The sequence below is a fragment of the Manduca sexta genome, chromosome 17, assembly GCF_014839805.1.
Source record: "Manduca sexta isolate Smith_Timp_Sample1 chromosome 17, JHU_Msex_v1.0, whole genome shotgun sequence".
Lineage (NCBI taxonomy): Eukaryota > Metazoa > Arthropoda > Insecta > Lepidoptera > Sphingidae > Manduca > Manduca sexta.
Genome location: NC_051131.1, coordinates 10,940,972 through 10,965,555, shown reverse-complemented (window position 1 = coordinate 10,965,555; position 24,584 = coordinate 10,940,972). Strand labels below are relative to the sequence as shown.

The window sequence follows — 24,584 nt, the reverse complement described above, 5'->3', positions numbered from 1 at the left end:
CGTAGTTTTATTATGGTGTCCAGTGGTCAGTCTAGCGCTAAGTTGGCCGAGATCACCACTAGCGTATCCACGTGAGGGGATTTCACCGCTCGGCTTAGATTTCGCACTGGCTAAGTGCACTGTCAAAATTTGACATATAGATTAAAAGGTGTATTACGGACCTCCGAGATTACTGCGTGAATGTAACGGTAATTTAGTACCGCGTGGGTGCAGATTGGAAATGAATGGTTTGTCATTTTAGCATGACAGTTTGGGCGTATGGTCTGTAGTGGACAGTTTAGCTTGTAATTGAAATTTAGCTTGTTTGTGATCGTTTCATTCGCTTTGTAAAGCCGAAGTTGCTTTTAGGGGCGCGTCCTATATACAAAAGTAGGTACTTTTGTTACAATTAATTCGAATATTGCATACCTCAAAATGTATCAATGAGACATTCTTACCTTCGCGTAAGTACTTCATAACTTTTCAACCTAACTATATATTAATAAATTAAAATTAGCAATGGAATCAAGGCCGTTTTACCCAACGTTATAGGTATCTCAAATGGATTTAGAACAATGTTCTCACCGGCCGCACCAATGTAAACAAACACACCTTGCAGCGGCCATGTTGTCCGCTCTGTGGCATTGATAGATTCGGCCTACTATCAATCATTAAATGACCACCTTTCACATGTTCGTAGTATATCGGCGGCATTAATCATACGTCTCGATTGTTGACAATATCTGAATGTTTCACTTTATTCAATAATAGATGGCGCTTTCATTATATCTCAGGTAAGTAAACTTTCGGAAGAGAGCGTATATTCATTATTTGAATTAACGGTCTTAGGGGTATCAATCAACAGTAAAATTCTGATTTATATAGTTTTACAAACTTGTCTATGTTTGAGTAATCTAAAACTACTAAAGAATTATGTGGAAAACTGCATTGAAATAAATTTTCTCTTTTTACTTTATGGCGTCCAGTCGCGAGTCTGAGTGCGAAGCAGATTTAATAAACAAGCGGCTGTCGAACGCAAATCCATGCTTCATTTTATACAACTCGCTTCCAGTAATCTAAGAAGGCGGTGCTGTTTAGTTTCCGTCATTTAGTTTAAATGTTTCGCCAGAGCCTCCGCGGTATTTACAGGGTGTATCGTGTGAACGTAAGGTGAACGCTTTGGGGCTATTCCCTTGGCATTTCACATTGTCCATTTCAAAGGTTCGACTCCAATCTATATAGATTAAATTTAATTTAGCCGCTTTATATAATTTATATTAGAGAGTTACAGTACTTGTATCATAATGGAGGGATATTGGGTGTATTCTATTGATATCATTACGGGGAACCGATAGTGCCGGGGAAGTAGGCAGTAAATATCATAGTGTATGGAGTTAATGGTCACCACTTGAGACTTTCACGGTTAAGATATTAGCTGGAATTGGAAGCTGTTTACACATTTACTGCCATCCATGGAACATAATTTTCAAAAGGTAATGTTTGTGCGAAACTCACAATAGAACAGAATAGTCAATATTACAAGTAATGCTAAAGTAACTTGTAAACTACACGGTAATGGTTTTCAACTCAATGAGTTTCAAACTTTTAGCTAATAAAATAGCTAGGTATTTTTTTTAATTGACTGCGGCTGAAATTGGAAATTGATTAATATGGAAAATTAGGGCGATGCTTTGAACTGGTCTCCAAACTGGTGAACGAAATTAGTCACATTGCGAACACATGGAAAAATATTAGCCAATAAAAATACGTAAACTTTTAACGTAAATGCAATAATTTTAATAGCTTCCAATTATATTTTATATCGATTAATTACCAACCCTAAGTAAAAGCAAATATAAGTAAACCTGTCTTTTAGTTGCAGTCCATTTAACAACAATGATTGAGCCACAACCATCCGAGTTATCCCTCATTCATTATGCAAACATTAAGGTTGTCACTTGTCTGGCCAAGCTCAACCGTTCATTTAAAAGGATCGTTGTTTATCGTCCCACTTGTATTTCCTTGTATTTCAATACATTACGCAAGATGAGATGCACTGCCGCTCAGTTGTTACTAAATAGATTGGCACATACTGTATTATCCACATACCATATATTTTTAGGGTTCCTCGCACGTTTTGAATTTTTTATCATGCCCTACTGGCCACTTGACGTGCGGTTGCGTTTTTTATTACTCTTCGTGACAGGAAGCTATTTGGAATCCCTCGAGTGCCAGTGACGCATCTGTTTCGTGTCGGATGCTTTGTGACTGTGACGTGACATTCTTTTAAAAGTAAATATAAACAGGTTTGCAACAGGCATTTGTGGTTTAAAATAAATAAACAAAAACGACGAGTGCAACGTTAATATATAATTATCGTCACCTAGACGATAATTTGTTCATACTTCATAATAATAAAGGTGTGTATTCCATGTAGGCTTATGTATAAATTATTTAATTTTACACGGAACCATACTAATTAATCACACAATCACGCTGTAGACTCTGATGTTAATCCACCATAACATAATAATAGTGAATTTTTACCATTAATCCTAAACATTGAAACAATAGTTTTATTTACTGTTAGCCAATTGATGACTAATGCAGAGGTTAAATACGTATTCTAGCCGCGGACAGCCTAGTTTTAAACGTTCACAAGAGAGAGCATTTTAACCAGGACGACCACTATTGGAATTCGCTTTTAATGTTTGCTTGTACTTAGAATGTTAGTTCGGTGACGTTAACAATACGTCTTGGGGAAGGCAGAAATGTTGTAGTCAGGTTTTAAGTCCTGTTTAAATCTAAGCTCAACTATGCCATATCCAACTTTATATTTAAAGTGATATTACACATTACTTACCGATTAAAATTCGTAGTTGTAAAAAAAAGAAATATAATTGGTAGCCTTCGGTGTTTTACTAATAAGTAATATTGCATTAAAATAGTAATATGTGACGAACTCAGTTATATTTACGTCATTAGGTACTGAGTAAATATTACTGAGATTCACGATTTTTAAACACAAGCTGTCAATATTTACTTAAAACCATGGCAACAGATTGCATTTACTAACTGCCATTTTCAATAAACGATTACAATCGTTATTTTTAATCCATCGCGAAAATGTACCAACCGTAATATTTTTTTTGACATACTTACAAATGACTTATTTTGATTGGATTATATTCGGGGTCGAATCGAAGATTAAGATTGAGATCGATTATTGAAAACGGCGGATAGACTTTTACAATGTTAGGACGTTTACCTACTGCCTAGGTGAGAATTGAGACTTGCTTAGCGACATTCTGGGTAGCCATTATCCTAATTCAAGCAATCAACCTATATAGGCCAGCATCATTGCGAGGATGCAATTTTAGGACATGACAACGGTTGCTAGTAAGGATGTCTAATTTAATTGCATAATCTTTATTGTTTATTTATGTTTTTACACACACACACACTATCACGCATTTATCCTCCAAGGGGTATGCAGAGGCGCAACCAGGGCACCCATTTTTCGCCAAGTTTGTTCCGTCCCATAATGTTATAGGGGGCGAGTCTATTGCCACATTGGGCACAAATTCCAGACTCCGAGCAGAAAAACCCAAATATTACTTTGCCGGACCCGGAATTCGAACCCAGGACTTTAGAGCGCTGTCGAACCGCGCATACAGTACACCTACGCCACTGCACCGAGGCAGTCTTTATTTTTTTAAGTAGTAATAAATATTAAATATCGTAAGCCAGAAATAATTTATGGTTGGTCGTAATTTCTGCTGAACTGAATAAATGAACGACGTAACAGTGTAATTACAATAATGACAAATATATCGATTTATGACAATATCAACAATCCTCTTAGAATATTCCAAAAAAAAAACAAGACTCGTAAGTCGATGTCGTTTAATTTTGATGTTAATGAATAATCGAAAGGCCATTGCATCAGTCACTTGTTAGTCTCTCAACCAATGTCAATGAAACGACACGGAGTTGTGGCGTGTCATTTTTCGTCATTTTAAGCATATAGGTCACAAGAACTCGTTGGATGCATGCCCCTCGTAACAGATCGGTCAGGAAATCTTTAGGGGAGGAATAAGTTTAGCAGTGGACTTCCTGTGGCTCTAATAATGAGAAAAGTGATCAGAAATCCTTTACTTATATACATTTAGATAGATAGATAGATAGATAATTCTTTATTGAGCATTAATACATTTAATATCTGTCAGCAAAAAATTTGCGATAATATTGACCGCAGATAGTTTAGTATAAAACTATCGTTAAAGATGTTCTTTTTTCTTTTCTTTATCTGGCACGGCAAAATGATCCCATTACACCTGATAGAAAGTGTTGTGGGGTTCAATAGAATGTCAATTGACGAGAGATGATTATCTCTCGATAGTCGAGACAATAATGCCATCCTGTTGGAACCGGCACAATACAGGGTGATCCCGGAATGCGACACTCTTTCGTGGACCACTATGGTAGGTTTTAACACCTTGTGTGCGGTGGTCGCTATCCGGTCGGGTTTCAAATATGTATATCCTACGACCAGCAAATAATTTTATTTCGAGTGCAGCAAATTATTTTAATGTTTTGACAAGCAGCATCCAAGTCCAGTTATCGTGATTTAAATCTCGTTTGTGCCATTAGATACAAATTGCATTAGTATCACTATTCGCTGTGATGACACAACAATGAAATGCATTTTTGAACATACAGATCAATTAAAGTTACATAATAATATTCACACCACGATAGCATTTAAATGATTTTATAAGACTGCTATAGAAATTAGATTTCAAAATATGAGTATAAAAGTTTATGAAGAGGTTTGAATGTTGAAAAGAACACAGAAACTATGATTATGGGTCACTGTGTGCCCGAAGCTGTGAGCAAAATCTAGTAGTATTTCATTATAAATAATAATAAAAACAAATGCCGTCTTATAATTTAGTTCTCAGATTATTATATTTATTAACCTTTTTATAGGACTAAAAAAAGTCATTTTGCACGCACGAAAATGCTTGTAGAGAATCTTCTCTATCTATCTAGATTAGCTAGGTCTTCCTTACTTTGAGGTTTTAATTTAATGTTAACTGTTTAGTGTAATTTATTTCTGCATGTAGTTTATCTACCCGCCGCGCAGACGAAGTGTGTAACAGAACCAACTATTATTTTAACTCATAGCATAGGTATTTCTGAGAATAAAAATCTGAAGCTAATAGAGTATGTACACACTTTTTTGATTAGGGTTGTCGTTTAACTTTGCATTTAGTGGGCACTTCATACAATCAATGGTTGTATCTGGCGGGAGCAAAAGAAAAGGTTCTCGATTTTAACAATTTCGTTGGTGGTTAGATTCACTTTGTTGGTTAAAGGGTTAAAGACTTCAAACCAAAAAATTTCAACCAAGGCCGCATGAGGACGTTGTAAGCGAGAGGCCACGGGCGAATGCCTAGTCTGCTCCACCTGTCTCCCTCTCAACAATTTTCAAGAAATTGCAACCCGAGCTATAAATTAAGTTACCTATTATCATCAGCCACATAAAATCCACGGTTGGACATAAGCCTCCCCCAAAGATTTCCAGACAGACCTGTCGAAAGTTATTATAATCTATGTCAAATATAGGAATAGTCTATGTCCTGAGTAAATGGGTTGACCATTTCGACGTAAAACCTAACTGATTGGAGCTAATTTGGAATGCCAGGGTATACAGTACCTGGTCTTTCACTATTTATGACTCGTGATAACCCTAATTCATCTCCGAATACGGCGACGCCAAATAAATTGTACAAATTTTATTATTTCTGAAAAATGACGTACGATGAATTATATTCTTGTTCTCTAGATCAGCTCTTTATATGACTTAAGATTTTAATCGCGTATAACCAGCTTCAGGTAGCTTACCACCTACGGCTATCGTGGTTGATTTAATATGTAATACAATTTACAATAATCTGCATGTAAATTTAATAGGTGTTGTATATTCTCGAACGCTTGGTCAATTTTAGCTATTTGAAGCCCCTGCAGTAACACCAGATGGCAGTTACGTTGTTTAACAAAAGCATAATGTGATGAACGTTGTGAAACTAAGGCCTTGTTCCATTTATTAATTTGTCATAGAAGTGTTGTCCTGGTTTAAAACTTTAGCTACACTATCTTGTATAAGTATCTAGTAAATATGTGTATTTTGCTGTTTTTCAAATTATAACTAATTTCCTTCGAGATCTGTTAGTTGCTAACAGCTATGTGTGATTAATTATACATAATAATAGTTGGGATAAAATTATTATAATGAACCATAAAACTAAGCATCAAGTTACTCGATAAACCCAATCACAATACACAATATAATTTACAAATTTTAATGAAAAGATTTCTCCATATTTCTAAAATTAGCTGGCGAATACGTACATTATAAGTATACTATACATGGGATTTCAAAAATGTTCAATTGCGAGCATTAGATACATTCAGGACTTAGTGCTCGCTGTTTGAGGTCATTACCCCATAACTGTGTTAAATAAATCGGCGATATTAACGTGAAAAAAAGGTGTTCATATTTTTTATGTTTCTTCTACTCTACCATGGCTCTACGATCCATTCGGCAGGATCAATTAAAGTCGATTCGTTCTGAGAAGTGATGATTGAGATCGGTTGAAAGCTATAGTTTTAGAGTCTAGAGTAAAAAAGTTCAATTTTTCGTTTTTTCTAAACGTTCTCCAGATATTGAAAATTGAGTGGGTACGATCCAATTTGATGAATAAATTTCATTGATATATAACTTTGATTGTTAGCTAAGCTATCCATATTGTCTAATAGCAAACAGAGCTCAGACAACAGAATAATACCTAAATCTCTCAATCATCTTTAAAATTTGACATGCACATTACTTTATTGATGGCCCCTGTCAATCCAGCGCAGCGCTAATAAAAGCACCTCAAAAACTAATTTATCAAGCTGTTAACTTCATGACGGCATTACATAAACAAATTAACCAGTTTCGTAAGGCGAGATTTTTACAAAGATTTTTGCGTACGTGCTTATCTGTCCAAGTGCGCACGTGAAACACGAGCCAGCATGCCCTATTTACCCTAGGTACGTGCTCAAAAGTGCAATTGAGTAAAAACTAGTCTGAAGACCTCCAGCTACTGGCCGGCCGTCGGTTCAAGGACGGGAACAAAGTTCAAGCAATTTTCAGTCTAACGATGCTTGTATAGAGGTATTGGAACGAAATTACTTATTTGCTGGTCATTGTAGATGATATTCATAGCAATTTTATGCACGATGTAATTGAGTTATTTTGTACGCAATGAATAGTTCAATGTAGTGGAAAATTATGAAGGTGTTGGGGCATGGCGTGTTACGAAATTTTACTTCATTTTGTCTTTAATGTCAACCAGTGACTGAATTATTTGGTTTAAGTGTAGGTCATTACACTTTTAATTCGTTACTACTCTTGATACTTTTTATCTCTAATTGTAAGTATGGTTAATCTTGAAAAAAAAAAGAATAGTAAAAAAACTGAGTGTGACTAACAACTCCGTCTCCTTTCTATCCTGTCCACTAACTATTGTGTAACTGTATTTAAAGTCTAGACTCAGTACAGAGAAAAGTACCTACATACCAGATAAAGTTTTAAAACTCTTGCTTTTTATTTTTACGGTGCCGGTGAATATCTAATTTGTCTTACATCACGCCGCTCTCAGGTTGACTATCTCATTAAATCAAATTGCTATCAATTTTTGGTCAACGCTCAACGATGCATAAAATGTGAGTCATCTAAATTGACTGTAGGGACGAAAAACTCTTTTTTGCTGACCTTTTTGAATAGTGAAAAAAAAAATCATTGATGTTGCCTACGTTTGGGTCGTGTACGTCGTAAATGTGAGGCAAATTACGAAAAACAAATTGTTACATGTAATTGGTCGCGTTCTCTTTGATATTCTAAAACATAATGGCTTTACATGACTTGTAGAAGTTAGTTTAATTTCAAAATATGGCATAGCCAAGTACTCTCACTTGCCGCTTTCTGCTTTAATGAAATTATACAAAGCTAACCGACAATTTATTCCGTTTTTATGAGGAACAGCATTATCTTGGTAGACATTAAAAATAAAATAACCGTCAACAAATATTTTTTTTATGCGAATGTATTTATATCAAAGTTTCGAATACCCTGCTCTTTTATGTCTCATGAACACGATGTTTAACTAAATATTCGATAATATTCTTTCATTCAATATTCGCTATAGAGATCATAATGACATCGTTAGTTCTTAACAATTGAAATAGGTAACAATGTTTACCATACTGTGATAATATTTTTAGAATTACGAGACAATTTTAATTAACCAAGTAGGTAATCAAAATGTAGGAGCTGGTTCCCACACTACAATACCTTCCATAAAAACGAATTTAATAATTTGTAGGTTGCCGGTTGCGAAAATGTTATTACATTGGAACAAAAATTTACACCTGTTGCTTTGGAAACTCCGTATGCGTGTATAGAAAGGCTTCGGAGAAGGCCATAACATAGCGACACGCGCGGAATGCTCAGGCTGTATGACAGTAATATGCAATATTACGCATAGCCATTTAATAACAATAGATATTTAAATACTTTTCCAGTACTGGAGGTTTCGCGATTTGCACTTGTATCGTGCGTGGGCTCGCATAAGGACGGTCGGTGTTAACGGCCATTCTACGTGTCACGAATGTTTCTAAAGCGCAGCATGACCAAAATTTATGCACCGTGTCGACGCAAGATCGATTCAACGATCGTGTTTAGCAACATTCGAATCGCCATAGAATTGTACAGCGACCGCCAGTTTTTGTTCAGGGTGTATGTGCCTATTGTGTTGATCGCTGATCAACGTTACGTGATTTCGGGGAGATAAGACACACCCAACAAGAAAACAACGTTAACGGTTCATTGAAATCGAAAGAGTGAACCCGCTGAGTGAACGCTCGCACCTCTTGTGAGAACAGGTTCCGAGTTCGGAGCACCGGCCAGCGGCGGGCACGGAGCGACCGGCGCAGAGCGGCGCGCGCGGCGACACATCCCGACCGCGATGCGAGGTTAGCGGCTTAGCGCGCACTCGCAGTGCTCTGTCGGCGGCTTGTCTATGAGCGCGTGCACATCCGAGCCTCCAGCGGCGGACGAACGCGCGAAACATCTGCCGCCACACCTTTATCATAACAAACATTGACCAGTGTCTATACGTGCTTGTTAATTATGAAAACTGCATGGTGTTAGTGTTTGTGTTACCGGCTTATTAGATGATGTTTTGGAGTGGACTGGCCTAAGTGGGTGTTGTCATGGCGAGCTTCGAGGATCTTGCCTTCGACTGGGGGACGCTCTGTCAGGACTGCCCTGAGTGTTGGACGGCGTCAGGTAAGTGACCTATTATCCGTGTCAATGGTACATCAAGTCATTGACTCAATTAGCAAATCTTGGCAATATTTGGCTGATGAACCAATTTGTATTTTGTATTAGCGTATTATGTGAATCATATTCTTAATAACAGGGTTACCTACCTGGAAATTAATGCTTGAAAATTTACAGCAAAATGTCACAAATAAAAAATAGTATTTCTCTCAAACCTAAAATAATTTATGTTACATAGTTTCTGGTCAAAGTGTTCACCCAATAGTTTTTTATATGCTAATTTTGTGTAAAGGTTGCATGACTCAAGAATAACAAATAGCACCTATCCAAAATTTTAAACGCTACTTCGAAGTCTGCACAATACCTAATTTTGTAACTTTTATTTCCAAACTGCGAAAGAAAACGGATAACAAATAGTTTGTGTACAAGTGGTTGATCTTGACATTAACAATACTTCGCTAGGGTAGATAAACATAGTCATGCTCGCAGTTGTCAAATAGTGTTTCAATAGACCCCAAACTGACGGTTGGTCTGTGGAAAAATATATTTAAATTAATTCGGTTTTACAACGTAATTTGACCTCCTTGGCGTGGCGGTTTATGAGCCGGCTGTGACGTAAAAGGTCGTCGGTTCCTTTAGTGCGTGTCAAGTGTTTAGTGAAGTTTCAATTTGGGACTCTATCAACTTTATGGGAACTTTTCCTGAAGGTAAAGCAATGGAATTAGCTTATGGTAAGTAATGTCTTAATTCTCGCAATTCGTGGCTTCTGGTAGTCAAGAATGTATCCAATTACGACCATAGTGAATCTATTTTATCAAAGCAAGCCAAAAAAACATGCAAATAAAACAATAACAAAAATATTCGTTAATTTTAGTGTAAGAAATACAATATTTCTGTGTACAGTAAGAAGTTACTATTAGCTTATAGTTGAACAACCTCTTAGCGTTTATTCCATAATTTTATCTGAAAAAAAAGTCAAAAGCATATTACCAAATTATAGATAAGTGCCACAACAAACATTACATACCATGAAACTTTCGTGAAAAAGAAATTGTATGTGATAATAGAACATTAACCTTGGTTACGCAGCGCGCGACCAACGCTCCAATAGCCAATAAACAATTACCAATAGCCAATAGCCAATAGCCAATAGCCAATAGCCAATACCCCAATAGCTATAGCCAAACAGCTCGAACCAAATGTGATAGCCGGTTTGAATTAAATAACTTCACCAATCTTCTCGTTACATCCTGACATCGTTTTATCTATAAAACAACTACGACTTCGCTGGCCGCAAGCTGGTCATAAAATTTGACGACAGCTCCAGCAAACGGTTAAAGCAAATAGCTACGTGTTTTTGAACGAGAATTTAATTCTTACGGTAACTGAAATTGTTATTATCCTAATGGAATTCCACGTTTAAAACATGCATCTATACTAATATATAAAAGCTGAAGAGTTTGTTTATTTAAACGCGCTAATTTCATAAACTACTAAAGCGATTCTGATTATTTTTTCACAAATAGGTAAAAAAAGTATTTTATCCTGTCTATTTTGTAAGAGACATTCTTTTATATTTGTAGTATTTTAAATATTTGTATGCAACACCTGCTTATTATTAAAGATAATTTTATATTGTGAAAACTATTAGAATGTTATACACCATGGGTACTATATTAGGAAACTAAATATATTTATAGTCAGTCGTTAGTAGGTAGTTAACCTTACATGATGTGATCATGCGCTATGCATGCGTTTTATTTGTCATATAATAAAAACATCAATGAGATAGGAAAGTGCGGTAATGTTAAACTAACGACTTCGCGGTTTAAACACATCGTAATATGTTGCTGATGTCCCTTCGATCGGAGCCTTTATACTTTTCTTTTGGAAAGCCTCGCTAATGTTCCTAGGTATGCAAATTAATAGGCTATATAACATCAATGGACTTGGAGAAATTCAGTAGTTAAGAGTCATGAGTAAGTATAATCAATCGTTTTTAGACACTTCCATTTTGGTCATGGTGTGTAGTTTCATAAAAACCTCGACCGAACAGGCAACACAATACGGTTACCATGCTGCTTTTGGGTTCATTAATATTTCCTGAATTAAAGATTTTCTATCTTAAGTGTGTTATTACTTACTATTTTAGCCGTATTATCTTCAAAATATCACTGTGAAATATATGAAAATATAGTTTTTTTTATACGAACTATAACAAAAAATACGATATTTTGGCCCAAATAAGTAACATATTTAAAAAATGCTGGCTGTGTACATCGTACAGTTGTGTTTACAGCGAATTAGTTAAACGATAGGAATAATCGATTGTCATGCTTCCTTTAAATTATATCGCATTATTGAAAATCCGTCGACGCGACGCGACTTCAAGCATCTACGAAGGCATTGACCTATCTAATACAGTCAAGAATTGTTTTTATAAATAAAGTAAGAATGTTGAGTATAATTTATTTTAGTTAATTTTAATGCATACCGCTTGAGTACCGACCGACGCATGCGCTTGCGCAACAAACGTGCTTCACGTTATTATCCCTTAAAAGAGTTGTTTTTGCCATATTACTTAAATGTAATTTTCCATCAATTGAACAATCAAAGAATGCTATTCTTATTCTCATTAGTACGGTTTAATTTTAATTGAATGAAAAAAATATTGAGGTCGCTTTGATAGGCTGACGGCGGCGGATGTAGGGGACTCAAATGTTTGATAGCTAGTAGCTGTTCTAAAAAAAATCAACACGTTAAAATTGCATATCCGTAAACTTCGATGCTTAAAACGTGGTAGTCCACAGCGTTTCTACAAATATCTTCGTATGAAAAGAACAAAATTTAAACTAATTATAGTGACCCTTAATCTTGTGGCAACGTGCTTAAGCTGTGAATCGTGAGGTATAATTTCGATTCCCAGGGCATGGAAACAAGGTATAGTGAGAGGTGTTAACGGTGTTAACAATTTATTATAATTGTGCATCAAATGATTATTTCGTTTCAGACATCGTCTGTTATCATCAAGTAGGAAACTACTGATTACCTTCTCATACAATACAGCTTTCGATCACAACACTGGCGTTGCGACGCGAGAATACAGTAATTAATATAAATTACATGCTAAGTATCCCCTTCAGATACAATTTCTATATCTAATCAATTTTCTCCCCCGCGTCCGTGATCGATAGACTTGCTTGATTAATGAACGCAGATTCAACATCATATCATAGCATTTCAATAGATAATTCAGTGATTTAAATAACTCACCCATTCTGTAATTAAATCGAAAGCGATTTCTCTTTCACTTCTCACGTAGGGTGCAATTAACGCCACTTTCAAGGTATTTTGGTGACCTTTCGAATAAAGTTTATCTAGCCATCGTTTATTTCCAAGGACAGCCAAATGGCAGGTTTCAATTAAAAATAATTACGATTTGAAATTTCCATGAAAAAATATCATACCAATTATTTGATAGTAAAAACAAATATAATATTAAATTTGTCTTGTTATTAAACGTAAACATATTGTAGATTGGCTTTGCCTGTGTCTCGTATTGCGTGAAAAAAGTTTTCCGGGATAAAATATACTCAATAGTAATGTAACTTCGCATCAGTGCAAAAAAATCAAAATCGGTTAATCAATCGGTTCAGTAGTTCCTGAGATTAGCGCATTCAAACAAACTGTTCAGCTTTATATATTTGTATAAATTAGTTCCAATTGCACTAGTTTTTCATGCTTTACAATATCAATAATATTGATTGGATCAGCCAATCAAAGAAATGCATTACAGCTACAATGTCTTGCTTCGTGCACGAATATTCAGTTCCGTTCATTCAAAGTTCTCACGATGGTCGAGTAATTGGCGGATTTGTTTTTGACCTTCTGGTCATTTTACGTGTTATTTTTATAGGCGTTGTGGCTTGCCATGAATTACTTTTGTTACACCGTTCACGAATGCAACATTTAATTGTATACTACACTACGTGTGAAGTACAATTTATTCACGATTTGTATGTTTTTATTTAAATATATTACATATATTCGATATAAAACTTTTAGATTCCGTTTTGTAACGATAACAAATTATTATCTAGATCTAATTCGAATGGATTACTTGTATGTAAAAACTGCTTTTAAAATTAAAATTACCTATGTTTATCAAAGACTCCCAAAAATAATCTTCCATAAAGATTTAATATTTTTTTGGCTTTATTAAAATATTTTTCATTTCACCCTAATTTGAGGAACTTTCTCGTAAGCTGAGGACTAAGTCACTCCACACGCATGCCCTTTTATAATACTGTATGCTTGTGATTTTGAATAAGCCAATGTAACTTTTGTATAAATACATAAATATATATTCTTTCATTAGGAACTTATATTACTAACCTACTAGCGGTATATTGTTAAATCCAATTACGTTATACACTAATACGTGTCGTGCATTTTATAACCTGTAATTTCTACAAAATTGCACTCTCTTATGACCTGTTTGGTAACTGCTACTAACAATAATTTATTGAAAGAAACTAGAAAAATGTTTCATTTTAACACGGTGACAGAAAAATAACATATTTTAGATATTTCAAACGGAAACTAGACCGCATTGAGCGCAATTGACACTTGTCAACATTTTATACGATAAGCGAGTTGCGGGTCTATTGGGTACAGGAACCGTGTTAATTATGTGTATGGCGAAAAGATTTTGCAAACACGTAATTACTTTATTATTTTTATGATTTCTTATGTTTACGTGAATGTTAGACATTGAAATAAAACTTATTTACGGCATTTATCGAGGGTTTTTGTATTTTAATTTTCTCCAGACTTTCGAAGACTTTGTCACCTGCCTGGTCACAGAGCGGACTGTTCAAGTTTTTTTTTTTATTTCTGTCGCCAATTTTATTCTGCAGATTTTTTATTGCATTTGATTGATACAGGAGCTTTCGTGATAGTAAGTTAATAAACAGTAGCAACTCCATACAGTTCTTTAAATAACAAACTACTGCGTGGCACTCAACTCTACACCCTAAGACATAAGATGTTAAGTATCATAACGCCCAGTAATTACGCTCGCTACAATAAACTTCAAACTGAAACACAACAGTGCAAGCACACTATTGCTTGGCGGTAGAAATAGCCATTGCGATGGTACCTACAGACAGCCATTCGCATATGAGAATCCCACCACTAGTAATTGTCAAAGTTACTATTACCTAGTAAAATCACAGTTTTATTTATAGTGGTGAACACATTATAATATGAAGTCGAAGTCACCTTTCCAAAATCGTTTACGATAGTAAAACAATTATCTGTATGTGAGTGAAATATCATAGCGATAAGTCTGTTGCTTGGATATGTTATTCCTATTCATATGTTTTTTTTAGCAATGACATTGTACAAAGCTGTGTGGCCTATGGCCCCGGGTAAAGAATATAATCAATATTTACTTCCAATCGATGTCAATTTCTATCACATTCAGCACACGACGGTCAATTTGAAGCGTCAAATATTGTAGGAACTTTAATGCCACCTGAATAACAATTAGAAATTGTCAAGCAACCGTTACTTATGTTAACGTCAACGAATTCTTCGCCGATGAGCTCCACATGTGCTTATTGTTTTTGAATTTAAATATTTATGTTTAAACAGACAGTTCTGTGCCACTTGAGGGCTCTGCACAATACCAGAGTCACGTACGCAGAAATTACTTAAAGCAGAAAATGTTATGTTTTGCACCACATGTAAATTACGAAATGTTAAATGTGAACAAAACAGAATACCTTTTTTTTGTTATAGGTAAGTAGGGAGTTTTTCACTTAATTGCCTGTATGGCTATCAAAATTATCCTTCGATGATAATGTCCCTAATTGCAAAAAGACGGTTAAGCCCCAGTAGACGGAATACAGCCAATAACTATACCTTATTAAAAGATGTGCAGAATTTTCTATTTTATTAATTTATTTAATTCAATCAACAATTCCATATTAAGTATAGGTAAAGAACATGATAATTTACAACTATTCTTCAAAATAGTATTGGCGTCAAATAGAATTAGCGTCTTTTATTGAACAAGTCCTCAAGTCTCGTGAACAATATAGTGATAATTAATTATCCTGGTCATAAACATGTTTGGCAATTTACATTCACCTTTAACTTTAAACACAAATACTGAATCAAGGAGATAAAAATAATAATGGAGATAATAATGATTAATAATCAGATGCTCCGTTGTTACAATGGAACACTGATTTCTTTCCACTGATATTAATTATGGAGACAGCGAAAAACCAAGTAATTACTGTTTACTCCCTCATTTCATTTTTATTTGTGCATAACGATTTTAAGAGGAAGAACGCAACTCGTATGCAGCGTTAATGATTGTTTTTGTAGAACTATTCAAGTTCTAAAGGTACCTTCCAATGCATTACCGACAAGTTTTCAATTATCTTCCTTCATGTGTTTCTGATGCTCTAAGTTCTATGCGTCTGTTTATACAGCTTTCAATGCGCATTCCAATACTCATAATAATATTGTTTGAACATTTGTTTCATTGTAATTTTCGCCATCATGAAATACCCATTGAATTCTTGTGACCCAAAAATTTTAAAGCGAGTTATTGTTACTACTACTAGTAATGGTTTTTGCCTCTAACATAACCAATTCACAATCTTGTATATTAATTGAAAGTGAACAACAATCTGATCTCTTAAAAAAGTGTTACAGTTTCATTAAACAGCCGAAAAAAGTTATCAAGTGTAAACATAGTGACATGTAATAGAGTTTTTACCATAACTCTTTTAGTAATTCGAGAATCAATAATATCCTCAACTTGCAATCTATTTTGCTTATAAAAATCCACGCTTCATTGACTTCGATTTTTTTATATCTGCCTCATTATTCTTGGATAACGTTACAACTTTACGTAATATAATCATAGACAGTGCAGTTTTAACGTTTTTACTACACATTCTCATCTTAAGTTTCAATATTGAGTATTTCCTTTCAGAAACTTACGGTATCGTCATTTTGGCACCTAATATTGATCGAGAGACTGCCAAACTCTAGTTTAAATATAAGTAATGGAATCTGATCATGATTTATTTGTCCGTACGTACAATAAGCTATTGGTTGTCAATAAATTCCTGGTCAATTTATAATCCGGCGTAATAATGCGGAAACTGGATCAATTAATGTGTCATAGTTAGTAAATTTATAGGCTTACAGAACTAAACCAACATCGCATTAAATTCCGTTTAGATTATATTCTTATATTGATTATATTACGACCATGTTTAAACAGAAACACGTGGTGGAAGGAAACCTTTTAAATGTTGAAATAGGTTGTAAGGATTGTTGACATGCGCGTACCAATGTTCAGTTCTACGCCAGATTTCAGTCTATGTTTTTTTTTTCTATGTCAGATAATCTATGTCTTTTTTTTCTATAACGAATCCCGTAGTCTACACCCGGTGAAACCTGCGAAGGGAATTCTAGAATCACCCGGCTTAGCGCCTGCAGGTCTGACTGGAATTCTGGAGGAAAGTTTTGAGGGTTTATCTAGGGAAAGAAAGTGGGGGGAGGAAAAGGAATCCTCGAGTAGGAGGGGAGAAGGCCTGGAAAATTTCGAAAGCCCTCATAGTTAATGTGTAGATTGTAGTTACAACCATGAGGTTTACACATCAAACTGTGTGCTTAGGGTCGCGGCAAATGTCCCCGCGTGCATGAGCCTGCATTCGGTTTGAAGACCGAGCGCACAAGAATTACCTCAGGGAAGATAATCTAGGTTCTATTTGTATTATTACTTTATTGCTATATGTATTTTAGCGTACCTTAATTCTTGGTGAAACGTAAGCTGAGTTAATGCGGATCATAAATATCTTATCAATTTGAATTTAGAAGATGCAATGTCGTAAGCTTTCATCCAGGTCATGATCTCCAAATCGTCAATACCAGTTTAGTATTTAATGAATTCTCAGGTTGAAATAATTGTTTAGTTTTTATAAGTTCTGTATTACGAAGCCGTGGACAATGGCTTTAACCAAATTATATAAAGAATTCCAGTAGGTTATATTTCAAAAGACTTAAATGTATTTTATTACAACGGTAATAATAAAGTTGTGTATATTATTTTGTAATGTGACTTCATTTAAAATTTTTACCACACGATTGCGTCCCATTTATGTGTTTTTTTGTTTCCAAGTATTTGGCAATTACGATAAAAATACTACATAATAATTCCACGGACACTACATAAATAATTTCCTTACATGACTTTTCTCAATATTTTACACGTTACATTAAATCATATGAAATAATTATATGCCTTTTAAGAAAACGACATCAGTACCTGTCCACCTAGGTGTTATTTATATATATTTTTTTATATACAGATAGGCACGGTTAAGCCCTAATGTCGTCTGGATAGTGTTGAGTGACGAGATATATTTTTATTTTGTATCGGATACCGCAGTTAAGAACGGGGAAAAGCTGCGAATGGGAAACTGAAATCCCTTGGCTTAGCGACTGCGGAATTCTGTAGGAAAGTTCGGAGGGGATATTTCGGAAAGGAAGTGTGGGGGAAAGAGGAGAAACCCTTTTAGGATGGGAGGAGGGGAGAAGGCCAGGAAATATTCGCGAGCCTTCATAGGCCTCAATGTGCAATGACAATCAGGAGATATACATACTTAACAGTGTTCTTAAGGCCGCGGCAAATATTCCCCCGTGCATGGGCGTACATTCTATGTGCAAAGTGCAAACCCAGCGCCGAGAATTGCCTCAGGGGGGACGAGATATGGTTTTCCCTTGCTTATCGAAACAATTATGATAGTCTGTTTGGAACCGGATATACGCAGGCTTATCCTAGACGCCTCAAGATGGAAACTATGGTGGGATATACACCTTGTGTACCGGCTGTCGCTGTTCGGGCGGGAACAAATATCCTACCACCAGCAATAATAATAATCTCCTGTATTGATGCGCAATTTCTTGGAAATTTTTGGCTTTATTTGTTATCATTATAGTAATTGTGGTTTTTAATTATATTATTAATTAGAATCGAGGATTTTTCAACTGATTTATTTTTGACTAGATTATGTCATTCTATTTTAGTTTTTGAATAATGATCTTTGTTTATACATCATCGTTATTATGATCATCATCGTCAGCCTCATGATATCTACTACTGAACATAGCGCTCCACTAACATTTATTAGTTTCTCTTTTAGGTAAGTTTAAACCATTTTTGAAGTCTTGTGGCGGATCTAGACATTATTATTATAACTCTGACATTTTTAGGTTATTCAGTAACAAGATCATTGATTGCATAACTTTCTCCGGATATACTTTTTGATTGGAATACAATAATTACTTTACCTTTTTTTGTTTATATGCTTACACTAGTTAATTTCATCATTCATTATAGTAGAAACTCTAATTTAATTGGTACCTGAAAACTATACACGGCATTTTGAACCTTTCTTCCGCTTCCTGGAAATGTCAATCTTCGTACATTCTAATGCTTCTTGTCGTAAGTACTTACTGTCATATGCTTTGCATTACGGTTCATAATGCAATAAACAATATGTTTACCGGGTATAAGCTCGTTAGTGAATATTAACATAATTTTTTATAGACAATATAGTTGTCTATGATCTCACGAATGTCATGAAATGGTACTTTAATCCATAAATATCAATTCTTATACTTAAATAAAAAATCTCTTAACATTAATAACGCTAACTACAATATCCACATAATGGCAAACAGAAGAGCAACTATATTGCAAGTACGTTTAGATGCAATTGCAATTCCAAATATTCGATGTTCTGCTTCGTCGTTAAAGCAAACAATTGTCAAAAGTACAAACACATCTCCAAACAGTCGGAGGAACGTTGAATACTCTGTCATAATATCAACCTACATGTCAACAGTAACTAATACCACAAAACTACAGACAATAGATTTTGTAATTGTTATGTTATACAATCGGCATGGATATCTCTGCCTGTCATCTAATACATGATATGGTTTGTCCATTCATGCAGATGTTGCGAAAGGCACCATGCCTCGACCTGTCTAAACATTTCATCACGGAATGCAAACACTAGTCAAGTTAATAGCTGATATATATTTTAAGATGCATATCAGTTGATGTTACGTCTTGTATCGTAATTTATCTTTTGAGTTTATCATTATAATAGACGCCTATATTAATGTGTTATGTAGGTATTAAAATATTAATTACACGCTCCGATGGTTTAAAATTTTCATCTTTCACAACGCAGCGTTAAAGTCTTATTATAAACTGTAAGCCAGACTTTTCAATTCAAAATAATAGAATGTAGGTACGTACCTAATGTCAAAGAAATTACACTTAACTTTATGTTCATGGTCGAACGAAATATATAAATAATTTCTTTTTATAATCTTTAGTGTATTAAGTTGTTGCCAACTGGCTTATTTCTTTAAAGAAATTTTATTGCTTTAACATTCAAATGGTATTTTGTTTCTTAGTACCTACTTACGTAAAGTAAATTGTCAAAAGGTAAATAAATTTCATATAGTTACAAATATAGTTATACTACATTTGTGTCGTTTTTAATGTTATAATAGATTAATTATTAACAATCGTGGGAAAAAGGAATCTCCAACAATGTGGTTGTATGTTCAAAACGAAACATAATTAAATCCATAAGTTATTTGAAGTACTTATGCTTGTTTAAATCAGTAGATGATTTTAATTTAACCGTTCGTAAAAAGCACAAAATTGTTTTTAAATTGAAGTATTTGTCTTCGTCATCTTCCATCATTAGAGTGAAGAAGATTTATGGTAACAATTTCATGGTCGCTAAAAGCAAGAGTAGGCTTCTTAAATCACATTCTAAAAGAGAGTGTCGTGTTATTGTACATCAAGTTAAAGTAGTGCCGTCGTGTTGATTTATTATATTAAGTATATTGATGGCAACCTAGAGTTGCAATTTCCATAAAATTAAGCTTTTAGGTTATACTTTTAGATTTGTGACAATATGCTTTACTTAGATAACTTAAATATTTAAAACATATTCAGTAATATTGGACGTTAGGTCTTGTGTGATTCAAGGTATTTCATGTCCCTGGTATTGCTTTTCACGCTGGTAAATCAGTTTAACAATTATTGCTACCTACTTTAGCCTTAAATTCGTATAAAAACATCCAAAAAACAGCACCGTTTATCAACTTACCTATATTTTTTACGAAACAGCTCCGAGAGTTAAAGTTACACTACATTAGTAATTTTACACCGCTTTAATAAAACAATACTAGATACCTACTCCATTGTCTCGCGGTTGATATCCGTAACATTCTTAAAAAGACTGTAACACTATAGCGGCTAAAAAAGTTATTGGTCGTTCTTTTGTCTTTGTTTGGATCGTCGCGTCGGTGCGGCTCCCATGAAGTTTACGTAACCTGAACCTAGGGAGATGGATGGGCGCCATCAACCGAGTCCCTTGCGATGCGAAACCACAGTGTCAATGGCCACTGGAACAGATGAACTGCTAATGGCGCTCTCGTGCATTATAATGGTTTTTATGGGGCAAATTCCCATCTTTATGTGAAGCTACTGCGATTTCTTATCATAGCGTCTGCGTGATGTTGCATCATGTTTGCACTCGTTTCGTAGAGATGATGAAACGTGAGATGAGAAGACTAATATTGCGCATAAAATAGGGCCGACATGGAGTTTTGTTTATACTAAAAATTAGTAATGTAATGAACTAGTTAACTACAAGTTTTTAATACCTAAATAGTATAACTTTTCAAATATAATATCATTCAACAGAATATTACTTTTTAATGTTCTGTGTGTACTTATCTATATAATGAGAATCATCATGAATATTCAACAAGAACATATCGTGAGAGAATTTGCAAATCATCTGAATAATAAAAACGGTTGTACGGAACCTAAAAACTGTGTTAATTTTCAATCGCGTAGGTATCCATAGTGTAGTCTCTATGTATATAAAAATCATTTAAAAGGCATAAGGCACGTTGCTATTAGGTACTACAAAATATAAAACAATATAAGATATTTTGTTCTTAATCGTGTTTAAATAGGTAAAATAATATTGAACCTTACTAGTTTGTTGGATATCATTTGTTTTTTGTAGAAATGTATAACACGTTGTTTGGTTATTCCATTTTACAATACACGCTTGAAAGCCATGTATCTCCTTATATGAGACTTAAAATACTCCTAAGACCTTGGTGGTGCCCTTACAAGGCAAACGTTTTTAGCAAACAACGCCCATTAAGATTTTCAACATGTCGAAGTAACACAAGAACCAGTTAACTGATTTCTATGGGCCTTTCACTAAGCTTGGATTATGGGTTGTTTTTTTATCCTCGCAATTTCTAATGGAGTAGAAAATGAGGAAAAAAATAATAGAACCACTTCATTACTTCTCTCTGAAGTATATTTAAGAGACGTTTTATTATTGTAACAAAAAGTTCAATTTAAACCGTAATTATTGTAGTTAATAAAACAATTTTCTTAATTTATAACAGAACGGCCATTTCTTTATTGGCAGTAACAATCAAAACTACTTTTCTTTTGCCTACATTACGTTTGTATTTTGTCAAGTTTTATGGCTGTCTCATATCATTTTTCAGATCATGAAAATAACAATTATAGTATCTAACATACACATTTAGCAGCCGGTTTCAATAACTTTTAACTGCCGTCTGCTGTCTCAATTCTTCAATAAAAGTTACGCTTACTGTAATTGCTGTTACAATATCAAAACCTTTAGTGAGTGCACTCACCGAAGCTTTTATTTTTACACTGAGAACTAATAATGTTATGTTTTAAAATAAATTATAAACTACATCTTATGTTTTGAACTACAATTCCTTTTAATATTTTTACATTCGATACCACGTAAAGCAATTTAAAATTACAATATGTTTTATGGAAAATAAATTGAAATTGATTTGATTACCTACTGTATGGATTATTACAGCAATTACTAATAGCTATATGTGTTTATCTTTGGCAAAAACCGAAACGCACCAATGACAGTAATGATATCCGACCCTACGATAGATAGTTAAACTTCACGGATAAAGTATTCTTATCCATCTTAGTTTATATGTTATCTCAAATTTTAAAATTGACTATAAAGAATTATTAACCGGTGTTCGCTCAGACCATACTTGTCAAATGGTCAAACTTAATTGTGTAAAACAAAGAAGTAAAAACATTATTAAATTTAGACCACTATCCCTACGTAATTTGCAGAAATTTAGCACAAAACTTAATTCCGTGCTGCCTATGCTGACTTGCGACTCGGACAACCCAAATAATATGTTTGAAACATTATTAAATAGTGTGACAAATGTATTCAATAAAACATGTAGTGTAAAATCAGTAACACTAAAAAATAAAATATCTTTCAGTGCTTGGGCAACCAAAGGTATTAGGCGTAGTAGAGATGTTCTATACGAATTATATGACAGAAGGTCCTTTACACCTGATGTCAAATTTACTAATTATGTAAGAACATACTCTAAAATTTTTAAAAGTGTATGTAGGTATGCCAAAGCTGCTTATATTAGTAGAAATATAAAAAAATCGGATAATAAAATTAAAACAACTTGGAGAATAATTAATACTGAAACTGGCAAAACTAAGTGTAATGACAAGATTGTATTAAACATTAATGACGAACTAGTTTCAGACAATAATTCTGTGGCTAATTACTTCGAAAAGTTTTTCAATAACATACCATTTGAGACGACAAAATGTCTGCCATCCTCACCAGAGGCAGCTGAGTCATTCTTAAAACAATATTTAGATTTATCAATTCCAAATTTCGAATTTGAATGTGTTACTCATTATGATGTTATAAAAGTATTCAGGAGCTTAAACATGAAGAGTACTGAAGATCTTTGGGGTTTGTCTGTTAAAGCGTTGCAGTCAGTGATAGTTAGCATCGCCCCAATCCTTTCTGATATTTTTAATTGCTGCATAAGAGACGGCATATTCCCTGATCTTATGAAGATAAGTAAAGTAGTACCAATTTTTAAAACTGGTTGCTCCAACACCCCCCTCCAATTATAGGCCTATTTCTATTTTACCAGCTTTAAGTAAAATATTCGAAAAGTTAATGCTTAATCAAATGCTGGTGTTCTTTAATAAAAATGAGATTCTACATGACAGGCAATTCGGTTTTACAAAGGGTAGGTCCACGCAAGATGCAGGACGTGCATTAGTTAAAGCTGTGTTGGATGCCTGGGAGGGATCGCAGGATGCTTTAGGGGTATTTTGTGATCTTTCCAAGGCGTTCGATTGCGTTGATCATGGAACCCTCATTTTAAAGCTCCACTATTACGGCATCAGGGAGTGGGGCTTAAACTAATATCTTCATATTTATCGGGTCGGAAACAAAAGTTTTTATCAACAACGTTTCCTCTGCAGGGTCCACAGTTGGGATTGGGGTCCCCCAGGGTTCAATTTTGGGACCATTTCTGTTTTTAGTTTATATTAATGATCTACCGTACATTATTAACAAAATGGCTGAAGTTGTATTATTCGCTGACGACACTTCACTAATATTTAAACTAAATAGAAGGGAAGGAAATTTTGTAGAGCCAAATAAAGTATTTAAATTGATTTCTGACTGGTTTTCTGCCAATAATCTTCTATTAAATGCAGCAAAAACTAAATGTGTTCGATTCTCGTTACTGAACAAGATTAATGGAACTGATATTGATTTAGACGGGAATAAACTAGAATTAGTACCCTCTACAGTCTTCCTTGGGGTTTCTATCGATAGGAAATTACAATGGGGACCCCACATTCAAAGAATTTCGAGTAAATTGAGTTCTGCAGTCTTTGCTATTAGGAAGATCAGATATTTAACTGATGTGGCTACGGCAAGGTTAGTATATTTCGCTTACTTCCACAGCATTATGTCTTATTGCATTCTTCTGTGGGGTACTGCAGTAGATCTGCAGACCATTTTTATTTTACAGAAAAGAGCGATTCGTGCAATTTATAACCTTCGGTCTCGCGATTCCCTTAGAGAACTGTTTAAGGAGGTGAATATACTGACTTTGCCAGCTGAATACATTTTTCAAAATATTATGTATGTCCGTAAGAACCTAGGTACTTTTATGAAAAACAGTGACTTGCACTGTTTGAACACTAGAAATAAGAATA

General features: G+C 34.5%; 1 protein-coding gene across 2 annotated transcripts in view; it reads left to right on the top strand.

The window, feature by feature from the left end:
• The first annotated feature begins 9,090 nt into the window (after nucleotides 1-9,090).
• LOC115449500 (cerebellar degeneration-related protein 2-like) overlaps nucleotides 9,091-24,584 on the top strand; it is a 94,104-nt gene continuing 78,610 nt past the window's right edge. Inside the window, exon 1 of one of the 2 annotated variants that reach the window (XM_037439624.1) lies at nucleotides 9,091-9,379. In XM_037439624.1, coding sequence (XP_037295521.1) covers nucleotides 9,304-9,379 — 76 coding nt within the window. In that variant the 5' untranslated portion in view covers nucleotides 9,091-9,303. Of the gene's footprint in view, nucleotides 9,380-10,073; nucleotides 10,105-24,584 lie in introns of those variants that run through there. The other variant, XM_037439625.1, reaches the window with a different exon arrangement.